This window comes from Cnephaeus nilssonii (assembly GCF_951640355.1).
Source record: "Cnephaeus nilssonii genome assembly, chromosome: 6".
In the NCBI taxonomy this organism is placed as follows: Eukaryota; Metazoa; Chordata; class Mammalia; order Chiroptera; family Vespertilionidae; genus Cnephaeus; species Cnephaeus nilssonii.
The window spans coordinates 37211212-37223561 of NC_137077.1; the positions used below are offsets into that span (position 1 = coordinate 37211212).

Genomic DNA, 12350 nt, shown 5'->3' on the forward strand with positions numbered 1-12350 from the left:
ATGAACAATGGCACAAAGCAAATGAAGGCAAGTACCACAGCTCATTTCCCTGGAGCTGAGCCACTATATTTTGAAATCCAGACAAAAGTTTATTTATTTAAAAAAAAAAAAGAATACACTTGAGACAGTAGATGGAAACCTTTTTAAACAACCTGTTATCTTTCTACCCCAGCCATTGAAATTTCCTTAAACTGAAGAGACATGAACCCAGAAAAATCAAACAAAACACTGTGGTCCGGGAAGCTTTAAACCTATAGCCAGTCCGAAATGCCTACTGCTCACACGTTTCTTATGACAGTCTCTGTCTCATCCTTACGGAATTCCAGTTGATATGCTGGGGCTGGTTCTTATGACAGGGAGGACATTCAGTTCAAGATGCTCAGGCCCCTCAAAACAACTCATGTCTCATCTGCCTAGAGGGAAACAATCCCTCCTTGCTATTTTAGTCCCAATCTACAGAAAACAAAAAATAAGTGATGTAAATTTAATATATTGGAAGAATATTGTTGCTCTAGAGCAGAATGTCCCTGTTTTCTCAAAAGGAAGGAAACTGAAGGGATATTAGAAACAGAAAATATGAAACCTGAAACAGAAAATATGAGAAATAAGAAACTCTTCCCAGTTTCTGCTGGGGATGAAGGGAACTGGAGATTCAATTAAACATTAGAATTTCTTCACTATGAGGTTTTAATATCACTGGAAATTTTTGCCAAAAGATTACCTCTTCTACAGGTTTCCATAGAAAAGAGACAACCAAAAGAGCAAATAGGAGGTGGCTTCATGAGGACTAAGGTAAAAGTAGGGGTGATCTTTGAAAAAGGAATTAGGAAAAAAACGTACAAAAGCCTGGTCTGAGCAAACTTGTGTCACACTGCACTGAGGAATGAAGACTATCAGAAGCTTAATCTTGTCACTTCTACACTAATGTTTCTTCAAACTATAGAATAATTTTCTGTGCTACTTAAATGACAGTAAAAGTGTGTTGTACTAGAAAAGAGGAAACCAGGCAGGGCAAGAAAACATGGTCTTCAAAGCAGAAACCTGGATTCTCCAGGCACGGGCAGGAGAAAATTACGCAAAACAAGTGGATTTACATCACTAGGCCTCTGAGATCTAAAAACAGACTACTTAAAAATACCTTTGCCTTGCCCTCGCTGATGTGGCTCAGTTGGGTGAAGCACAGTCCAGTGCATGGAAATGTCGTGGGTTCAGTTCCCGGTCAGGGCACATACCCAGGTTGTGGTATATCAGTCCAGGGCACGTACCTCGGTTGCAGGCTCCTCTCCAGCCCAGGCCCTCTTCAGGGCGTGTGTAGGAGGCAACCAATTGATGTGTTTCTCTCACATCGATGTTTCTCTCTATCTCTCTCTCTTCCACTCTCTCTAAAATCAATGGGAAAATATCCTCGGGTGAGGATTAAAAAAAATTTTTTTTAAGAAAAATAGCTTTCTGTACCAGTGATGTATACAAGAAAAATAAAAGGTATTAATTCAAGAAGTCCATGTGAATTAAAAGTTACAGTATTAATTTAGGATAGTTAATAAATGTCATGGGTTCTTGGGAAAGGTGCAGGGATGTCTGAGAAAACCAATGTTTCATGTTCTTCTATCCTCTGGATGTGCTGTCCAGCAGCATATAAAATACTTCTACTTTTATTCCTAGAATTCACAGTTCTTATCTCCTTACACTCAGCCAACCATCTTTGCATTTTGTTTGAAAAATAATGTGGAAAAGGTAGTCTCACACTGAAAATTTTTTGAATCTCTGGCTAAAAGGTCATTAGATGGTGTCATCTTAAAAAGCCAAGCCTAAGGCAGAACAGAACATTACACAAGATACAATGAAGACAACATATAAATGGAAAAACACATACAAAGATTTAAACTTTATAGATACAAAGAGAACTGTACTGGCTGACCATGCCCCAAACTGAGGTAGATGCCCATGAAGACGGAAACTGTGACTGCAATTTCCTAAGATATTCCTCTAAAACCACAAATGCATCTCGGAGCGCTCTTTAACACAAACACTTCCTGAAATTCCATAAACACTACCCACCACTTATGTGCTCATCCCTTGGCACTAGTTTATAAATAAATAAAACATGCTATTTGCTTTAAAAATATCAAAGCTTTGCTGATACCTACATGCTTGCTTGCATAAAGCTGATAAAGAAAAAAAGGTTATTAATTTTATTTATCGCAGCTTATTTCAAGAGAGAAGGAACAGGCTCATAAATATTACAGACAGAATTTTAGTAGCTCACCACAAAGCTGTTATATACCTTTTTAAAAAGTTATAATCATTCATCCACACTTTTGCTTTTTCATCAATCTCAAGCTTCTCATTTTTAGAGGTTAAAAAACCCACACATAAACATACTAACTTTTATTGTCAATAGCAGAAGGAAACGTTATATTTTTGTCCATTTCAAATTATCTCATTCACTTAGCCAAACAATCTATTTGAGTACCTATTATGGGCCAGGCACTATTTGGGTCTTTAAGATGACACCATCTAATGGCCTTTTAGCCAGAGATTCCAAGAATTTTCAGAATGAGACTACCTTTTCCACATTATTTTTCACTGGGTGTACAATGTTAAACAAGAGACACTAAGGTCCTGCCCCTTAGGATCCAACAATCCATTGAGGAAGATTGACATTAAAAAGCAAAAGGAAAGAAATGCATTTATAATATATTGTCATGTACCAGTAAGTGCTATGAAGCAGGGTGTCTGGCAAGAATGGGGCAGGCGGGGAAAGGAAGGACATTATACAGGACGGTCTGGGAGGGTCACTCGGAGGAGGTAACATGCATGCAGAGACCTGAATAAGAGGACAAACTTGCAAAGATATAGGGCTGCACTGTCCAACAGGGTAGCCAGTAGCCTAGTCACATGTGGCTACTGAACACTTGAAATGTGGCTAGTCCAAACTGAGATATGCTGGATTTTTAAGATTTAGTAAGAAAAAAAAATCAAGTATCTCATTAATAAGTTTTATGTTGATTAAATGTTGATATAATAGCCAAGATGCATAAATAAATCACTAAAATTAATGCCATCTGTTTCTTTTTACCTTTTTAGATGTGGCTACCAGAACATTTTAAATTGCAAATTCATCTCATATTTTACAGATGCTGGTCTAGGAAAAGAGGATTCCAGGGAGAGAAAAGAAGATGAACAGGCCATGAGACAGGAAGCAGCTTGATGTGTTTAAGGACCTATAAGAAATCCAACGTTGCTGGAAAGAGTGATCCAGTCAGTGAAGGTTGGAAATGGAAAGGTAGACAGAGTCCAGGCTTTGTAAACCAGGGTGTCAGACTAAATATTTGTGCATTTGTGCTTCCCTCCCTTCCCCACCCCCAATTCATATGTTGAAACTTCATCACCGATGTGATGGTATTCAGAGGTGGGGCCTTTGGGGGGTGCTTAGGGTGGAGCCCTCGTGAATGGGATTTGTGGCCTTATAAAAGAACCCCCGAGATCACCCTCACTCCTTCCACATAGAAAGGCCATCTATGAACGAGGAACAGGGCCCTTCCCAGACACCGTGTCTGTGGGGACCTTGATCTTAAACTTCCCAGGCTCCAGAACAGTCAGAAATACATTTCTGTTGTTTATAAGCCACCCAATCTATGGGTGGCAGGCAGCCTGAACAAACTAAGATACAGGGTCAAGTTTGTTTGTTTGTTTGTTTGTTTGTTTTTATTGCTTAAAGTATTACAAATAGTAGTACATATGTCTCCTTTTTTTCCCCATTGACCTTCCCCCAGCCTCCCCTACCCCCCAGCACATGCCCTCCCCCTCGCCCCCCCGCCCAGTGTCTTGCGTCCATTGGTTGTGCTTATATGCATGCATACAAGTCCTTCAGTTGATCTCTTACCTTCCCCCGCCTCAACCCTCCCCAGCCTTCCCGCTGTAATTTGACAGTCTGTTCGATGCTTCTCTGCCTCTGTATCTATCTTTTTGTCCATTAGGTTATAATGTTCTTTATTATCCATAAATGAGTGAGATCATGTGGTATTTTTCTTTCACTGACTGGCTTATTTCACTTAGCATAATGCTCTCCAGTTCCATCCATGATGCTGCAAATGGTAAGAATTCCTTCTTTTTTACAGCAGCATAGTAATCCTGTACCACAGTTTTCTAATCTGTTCATCAGCTAATGGGCATTTAGGCTGTTTCCAAATCTTAGCTACTGTAAATTGTGCTGCTATGAACATAGGGGTACACATATCCTTTCTGATGGGTGTTTCTGTTTTCTTGGGATATATTCCTAGAAGCGGTATTACTGGGTCAAATGGCAGTTCCATTTTTAAAGTTTTGAGGAAACTCCATACTGTTCTCCACAGTGGCTGCACCAGTCTGCATTCCCACCAGCAGTGGAGGAAGGTTCCTTTTTCTCTGCATCTTCGCCAACACTTGTCATTTGTTGATTTGTTGATGATAGCCATTCTGACAGGTGTAAGGTAGTACCTCATTGTTGTTTTGATTTGCATCTCTCGGATGGTTAGTGACTTTGAGCATGTTTTCATATGTCTCTTGGCTTTCTGAATGTCCTCTTTCGAAAAGTATCTATTTAGGTCCTTTGCCCATTTTTTGATTGGATGGTTTATCTTCCTTTTGTTAAGTTGTATGAGTTCCCCGTAAATGTTGGAGATTAAACCCTTATCAGAGATAACATTGGCAAATATGTTCTCCTATGCAGTGGGCTTTCTTATTGTTTTGTTGATGGTTTCTTTTGCTGTGCAGAAACTTTTTATTTTGATGTAGTCCCATTTGTTAATTTTCTCCTTAGTCTCTCTTGCCCTAGGATCTGTGTCTTTAAAGATATTGCTACGACACATGACTGTAATTTTGCTGCCTATGGAGTCTTGAAGGATTTTTATGGTTTCCCTTCTTACATTCAAGTCCTTTAGCCATTTTGAGTTTGTTTTTGTGTATGGTGTAAGTTGGTGACCTGGTTTCTTTTTTTTTTTTTTTTTTTTGCATGTATCTGACCAAATTTCCCAGCACCATTTATTAAAGAGACTGTTTGACTCCATTGTATGCTCTTGCCTCCTTTGTCAAATATTAATTGAGTATAATGGCTTAGGTCGATCTCTGGGTTCTCTATTCTGTTCCATTGGTCTATATGTCTGTTCTTGTGCTAGTACCAGGCAGTTTTGAGAACTGTGGCTTGGTAATATAGCTTGATGTCTGGTATTGTGATCCCTCCAAATTTGTTTTTCTTTCTCAGGATAGCTGTGGCTATTCGAGGTCTTTTTTATTCCAGATGAATTTTTGGAGTTTGTTCTAGATCTTTGAAATATGCCATTGGTATTTTAATAGGTATTGCATTGAATCTATAGATTGCTTTGTATGGACATTTTAATGATTCTACCAATCCATGAACATGGTATGTTCTTCCATTTGTTTATATCTTCTTCTATCTCTCTTTTCAATGTCCTGTAGTTTTCAGAGTACAGGTCTTTTACGTCCTTAGTTAAGTTTATTCCTAGGTATGTTAATTTTTTTGATGCAATGATAAACGGGATTTTTTTTTTTTCATTTCTCTTTCTGTGAGTAATCCAAGCATGTGCCCTGACGAAGAATCAAAACTGCTACCTTTTAGTGCCTGGGATGATGCCCAACCAACTGAGCGTGCACACCAGCCAGGGCCATTAGTGCTAGTCTTATGAGGAGACAAGTGAAGTCAGGTCATAGTCTCCCTCTTTATCTATCCTGTATAGAGAAGTTGAAAGATAACCTCATTTGATTATAAGGTTATCCAATGTATATTCTTACAGAGGCAGCAACTGTAGCAGTTATGGGCAAGATGGATCACATCAGACAGTTTGTAGTCCAGGTCTCTCATTTATTATATGAACCTGGGTAAAAACTTAAACTCCCTAGCCTCGGTTTCCTCATCTGCTAAACAAATAAAATAGTGCCACCTCCTATGGGTGTTTTCAAGATTAAATGAGGTAATAACTACCAAGCAATTAGCTCTGTGCTTGGCATGTAGAAAGTACTGAATAAATGTTATTTTATTATTGCTATTTCACTGCAGATTCTTACAGAATGGTGACTCACCAATATACCCCACAAACTGGCACACCATAAGCATTTTACACTGAATAATTAATCCAAAGTATAATGGCTAGTTATAGCTTTACTGAAAACATTAGGTCATTATCAATCAAAAATGTTAAGGACCTGGACATATGGCACTTGTTTCCTAAAGTACCTTATGTAGGAACTGTCTCTATCCTCCAGTAAATTATAAAAGAGGAAAATGTTTTCTTCTGAATGGATCTTCATGGAAATTATGACTACCAATGCAGTGTATTCTAGACATTTATTTTTATTACTCCAAGAGTGTCTGTGACCAGCAGTGGAAATACAAGCAATGTCAGAACAGTCTGCCATCACACCTTAGCAGCAGATATTACTTGCACTCTTCCAGCTTCCTTTCTCTCTCCCCATCCTCTTTCTTACCCTTCCTCTATTTTCTCCTCCTCCAAAGACACTGGTCCCCCTCCCCACCTCCACCCTTCCTCTCTGTATCATCTCATCTTCTCTGCTCTGTTCTGTATCAACAAATGGAGCAGAAGCCTGAGCCTTGGGGTTATCACAGGGAGTTTAGCTGTACTCACTTTGGTCCAATCTATAATAATAAAAGCGTAATATGCTAATTAGCCCGGACGCCTGACCTAACATCCTTCTGGATGAAGCCGGGGCTGCGAGGGAAGCCTGGGTCCCGGGTGCCAGAGGGATACTGGTGCCGGCTGCTGGGAGAAGGAAGGCCTACTCTTACAAGAATTTCATGCATCGGGCCTCTAGTTTCAACATAAAGAGTTTTATTCCGCCCTGGCCAGCTTGGCTCAGTGGATAGAGCGTCAGCCTGCAGACTGAGGGGTCCTGGGTTCGATTCCGGCAAGGGGCACATGCCTGGGTTGCAGGCTCGATCCCCAGTGGGGGGCGTGCAGGAGGCGGCCAGTTGATGATTCTCTCTCATCATTGATGTTTCTATCTCTCTCTCCTTCTCCCTTACTCTCTGAAATCAATAAAGAAATATATATATATTTTTTTAAAGAGTTTTATTCCCAGTGGATTTAAAAAATCAAGCAATCACTAGACCACAGCAATTAGACTTGAATTTTCTTTGGTCTCATTAGAATAGAGGCTGATGTTTGCATTACTCCTCCAATCCCCAATTACTAGGCCAGGCCTTCCAAACTCCCAAACATAATCTATTTGGGCCCAAGGATGTCAACAAAGCTAACAACTGAGGCATTACCTATGGTGGTCAGATCAGGGCCGCTCCTACCCCACCCAGGCCTGTACACCTGACCATCATTTTTAAAAAACAATCATGACTGACATTCAGTCTGGAATAAGGGTAAGCCTGAAATTCTTGCTGAACTCCAAACTCATCTTTTTTCTGAGCTGATCTAAAATAACTATGGAGCATAGTGTAGTAGAACAAGTGGGCTCCACTCTGGTGTCTGCTGCTGGTCACGTGATCTCTGAGAAGGCCCTTAACTTCTCAGCCTTGGTTTCTTCAATGCATAATGATACTCCATCAGTCTCAACTACATTTTGTATCTGAATTTAGACCATGGTCTCCACTGTCTCTAAGCTCTTCTGGAAACCACACCCACGATCACCAAAGCTAAAAATAAATAGAGAGGCACCAAGGAAGAGAGCTAAACAAAGGCCTGTGGCAGGAATCCCACCCACCAGACTTCAATATCCGCAGGACTGAATCCAGGCTACCATGGGAATGCTTTAAGAGTATTTTTGTCACCACACAATTTGTTGACGCATATGTAAAAATTACATTCATTCACTTATTAAACACTGTGTACTGTGTATAAGGCACTATGAAAGTGAGAGGCAAAGACCCTTTCCTCTTGAAGACTTGCATATTTATGTTACCTAAACAAAAGTCTAAGTATGTCCATTTTTCCACTGCCTAAAAGACTTGTTGCTGTAAATCAAGCCACATAAATTCCCATAGTTAGATCTTAGAGGAAATGAGCCATAAAAGAAAATTTCAAATTTCAAATGACATCTGCCTTCCTTCACATCAACCAATTCCAACAACGTACTCCTATTTACCCTTTCTTCTGTAGGCAGTAAAGAATCAGTGTGAGCCCTGGAAAGTGTTGCCAAGTGGTTAGAGTGTAGGCCCCGTGCGCGGAAGGGTCGTGAGTTTGATTCCCAGTCATGGGCACATACCTGGGTTGCAGGTTATCTCCCAGGAAAATTTCTAGGTCCTCCATTAAAAAATATTTTGATTTACATATTCAAATTATTTTCAGCTGTTAAAAGACCTATTTGAGATTAAAGAAATCTTTTCCATTGTTGGAAAAGCTGGGCTTTATTGGGAGGAATGTCTAAAATACAATTTGAAGTCCTGATAACTTTATTGGTCTGAGTCTATTTTAATAGGTCTTAGTCTATTTTATTTTTATTAATATTTCATCATATGGTTTGTGTCCTGAATTTCTTTTTAAATATTTTTATTGTGTGTGGTTTTTTTTTAGAGAGAGGAAGAGAGAGGGAGAGAGAGAAACACCAGCTGCCTCCTGCAAGCCTACTACCAGGGCTCAAGCCTGAAACCCAGGCATGTACCCTGACCTGGAATCAAACCCGAAACCTCTCTGTGCATGCAACGGTGACCAACCAACTGAGCTGCATCACCCAGGGCTGTCCTTAATTTGATTTCAATGTCCCACCACCTGAGGAGTATAAATTCTAGCAACATGCATACATTATGAAAAAGTCCATAAAGCAATTGGTAAAATTTATGTTTAAAGGTAGTTAATTAAGACCTTCTACAAGGCAGAGTAACAACTTGCTAAGAAAAAGTATGATAAAAATAGATCAGTTCCAAAAAAGTAAAATAGAAACTTCATTGTCATTAACTTTGAAATTAAAGCAGCGTAACAGAAACAACCTCCTGGCTAATTTACCTAAAACTCACTAGCCCTGTTTCCTCATCCCCAGATGCAGCTCTGTGGAAACAGTCAAGATTGCTGATTGGGAACATGATACTACATTCTCCTGCTTTCCTCTCATCTCACTGGGCACACTTCTTACCCTCCGCAGTAATGTCCCCTCTTCATCCTCCCCGCCTCTAAATGCTGGCTTGTCTCCAGGACTCTTGAGCCTCTTTTCTTTTCTATCTTCTCTCACTCCCTGGGTGATGTTACCCAATATCATGGCTTTATATCTAAATATAAATTTAGACCCCTGAAAGACGTCTTCGCCTGCTTGATTATCTCCATTGGAAGGTGCTGTTGGCTCTGCCTGTAATGCTGTTCCCCAAGAAAATCCCTGTGCCTTGCTTCCTTGAATCCTTCAGGGTTCTTGTCAAATGCCAACTTATCCGTAAGGCCTTCTATACCACCTTATTTAAAACTGCAACCCCACCACCCCACCATTCTGCTGGCACTAGCCTAGTCTTGTGTCTCTGCTTTATTTTTCCCCATAGCAAGCATTAACATCTGGCAAACTATGTATTTTCACTGTTTTTTACACTAGAATGTAAGCACTATAATGGCAAGGACTTTTGACTGCTTTGTTCACAGCTGCCCCTCATACCTAGGACACACCTAGAAAAAAAAATCTACACCTAAAGGCTTTCAAAATCCTTTCATTCAACTATTTGTTGATACTGCAATGTTATCAGGCAAAATTGTTACTTCAAAACACCAAGTATTATAAGGAACAGAAACCTCAATCACCCACACTTATGCATAGTGCTGCAAAAGGAAAAGCCAGTTTGTGTCTGAAAATTAATTAAAATATTTTTTACTGTTTAATTTTGTTGAAGTCTTAGCACTATGTCTAAAGAGCCCCAAGACACACCTACAGGTGTTGTTTTAGCTTTACTAGGCATACAGACTTGAGACAGAGGAAGAAAAAATAATTACAGGCTTTTTCCTTTTACCAGTCACCACTGACAGAAGGCCTCCAAGTGACCTTGTGCCACAAACGTTTAGTATGTTTAGGAAAGAAGGGATTCTAGAAAATAAAATAATCCTTTCACCAATCCCAAAAGAGGAATCTCTCCAAATACCTCTGCAGACATTTTTTTCCTAACTTTGTATTCCTGAACAAAGACATTTTTAGCATATACCTGAAATCTTGGTTGAAGAAACAACGTGATTACCTAATTACACATACAGAAAAACTGGTACTCATCCACTTTTTTAAGAAAAAAATTTAACTAAGACTAGACTTAAGAGTTTTTGTTGAAAACGTTTTGCTGTGAAAACGAGTTAAAAAGATGCTCACTTAGCTAAGACGTGGGTTGATGGGTGCTGCATCTTAAGGCTGAACAGTTTTGTTTACTATTGTTTATTATTTAGTGCATTATTCCTGGCTCCCACCCACCCAAAAAGAAAAATAGAACACACACACACACACACACACACACACACACACGCAACACACTGGAATGCTATATCCAAAGGAAGCTGTTCGGAAAGGCTATGACCTAAGCGTTTAACACTGACACAGATAAAGTTCAGGCGGTAGATGTCACTTGTCTCATCCATTAAAAAAAAAAAAAAATCAAGCTTCAGATCCAAGAAAGCAAGCAGAAAGAAAGAGGCGTGAAAAATGAAGTCAGTCGTTTCTCCCCGGCCTCCTCCTCTCGACACTGCGCACCGGTTACCCCCCCTCCCCACCCACCCACCCTCCATCCATCCTTTAAGGGCGCCTTTCCCCAGCGTCGGTTCCCCAGCTCAGCCCTGCACTGCGCCATCAAACGAGTCCAGAGGAGGCACCGGAGCCGTTCCAGGAAAACCCAGGCAGGAGCACCCGGCGCGCCCGGCACAGGGGGAAACATCCAACTCCGGAAACTCGGGAGCAGGAGACGCAGTGTCAACAAGAGCGTCGTGCCGGTCCCGAGCGTTCAAAGGTCCTTCCTCGCCAGCTCCGTGACCCTGCCAGATCGACAGGATTCCAGAAGGTGGCTGACCGTCATCGCAGAACCGGGAACAGGCTGGGATGAAGTCCAACCAGCCTCCCGCCGGGGCGCGCGCCCGGCAGCCCGGCCATCTCCCACGCCCCCTCCCCCAGGGGGGCCGAGCGCCGCGTCACGTGCCGGGGCTGAAACTTCGCGGCCGGGCACCGCGGGTGGGAGGGGGGTACGCGGGGTCGCAGGAGGCCGGGGAGCTGCCGTGCCCGGTGACTCACTGGCCGCCTTCGCTTGCAGCTGCAGGCGAGGGGATCGGCGTGCGGGTAGGAGCCGTGTCCTCCGGGCCACCTCCGCCCCCGCCCCTGCCCCTGCCCCCGCTCCCGTTATTCACAACCCCGCGCCCCGCAGACAAGCCCGCGGGCTCAGGAACGCACCCTGCACGCGAAATAAATTACAATGTCAGTAAAAAATCGCCGCCCGAGCGCCCGGCCGGCCGGGGAGCGGGAGCTGCCGGCATCTGACTTTGTCTGGAGCCCGCACCCCGCCTCCCGCGCGTCTCCCGCGGCGCCGCCACAGCCCGGCCTTACCCGCCAGCTCGTCGGGCTCCAGCCCGCTGTCCGCGTCGATCCCGCACAGCACGAAGTAGTGCGCGAAGCGGCAAGCAGCCGGGGAGGAGCCCGGGCCGGGCGCCGCGCCGCTCCCGCTCATCCCGGCCCCGCTGCGCCTGCCGCCGCCGCCGTTCGGTAGGCTCGCTGCCGCTCCGGCTGCGGTCTCCGCGCGCCTGTCCTAGGGCGACACCGGCGCGCCCATGACCGCGCAGCCGCCGCAGCCTCGCTCCTCTCGGGGCGCCGGAGAAGCGCCCAGTCAGTCCCGGTGTCGATGCCGGTCCGGGTGGGGGAGGGGCGCGCAGGGGGAGTGTCCGCGGGAGAGGCTCGTTCCGCCGCCGCTGCGCCGGCCAGCCGCGAGCCCGGCGTCTGGCGCCCGCAGGTCAGCTGAGCCCCGCTCCCGCGGTGGGAGCGCGAGGAGGGCGGGCGCCCGGGGCCGGCGCGTGGGGCTGGCGGAGGGAGACGCCAGGGAGGGCGCGCGCGAGGAGCACGCGTTTCGGCCGTGCGCGCACGCGCCCCGCGGGCTCCGGGAAAGCGCAGGGCGCGGGCGGGGTGCGTGCTGCCAGCCCGGCATGCGGCGCGGGGGGCGACCACACACACACTCTAGCGCCTCCTGCGCTCCGCCAACCAGCAGAGTAGGTTAGCCCAAGCGCGGGATTCCGCCTTCGAAAGGGATGCTAGCCTAATGTTTTAATGCAGCTTTGGGCAAGGTGAAGAGCCACTCTGAGATCATTGCCCCACAATATGGTCTGGACCATCCTCATCTTTTAAACGGTGGCATGGGCAGACGCCTATCTCAGGTTAAGATCCTCGTCCTGAATCCC

At 44.1% G+C, this 12350-nt stretch overlaps 1 protein-coding gene across 5 annotated transcripts in view; it reads right to left on the minus strand.

Moving 5' to 3' along the window:
- The window catches only part of DENND5B (DENN domain containing 5B), a 173058-nt gene extending 161043 nt beyond the window's left edge, over positions 1 to 12015 (minus strand). For 2 of the 5 annotated variants that reach the window (XM_079774037.1, XM_079774036.1), the window contains exon 1: positions 11509 to 12005. In XM_079774037.1, the coding sequence (XP_079630163.1) occupies positions 11509 to 11629 (121 nt within the window). In that variant the 5' untranslated portion in view covers positions 11630 to 12005. Of the gene's footprint in view, positions 1 to 11508 lie in introns of all 5 variants that reach the window. The other 3 variants (XM_079774039.1, XM_079774038.1, XM_079774040.1) reach the window with 3 other exon arrangements.
- Positions 12016 to 12350: the final 335 nt, after the last annotated feature.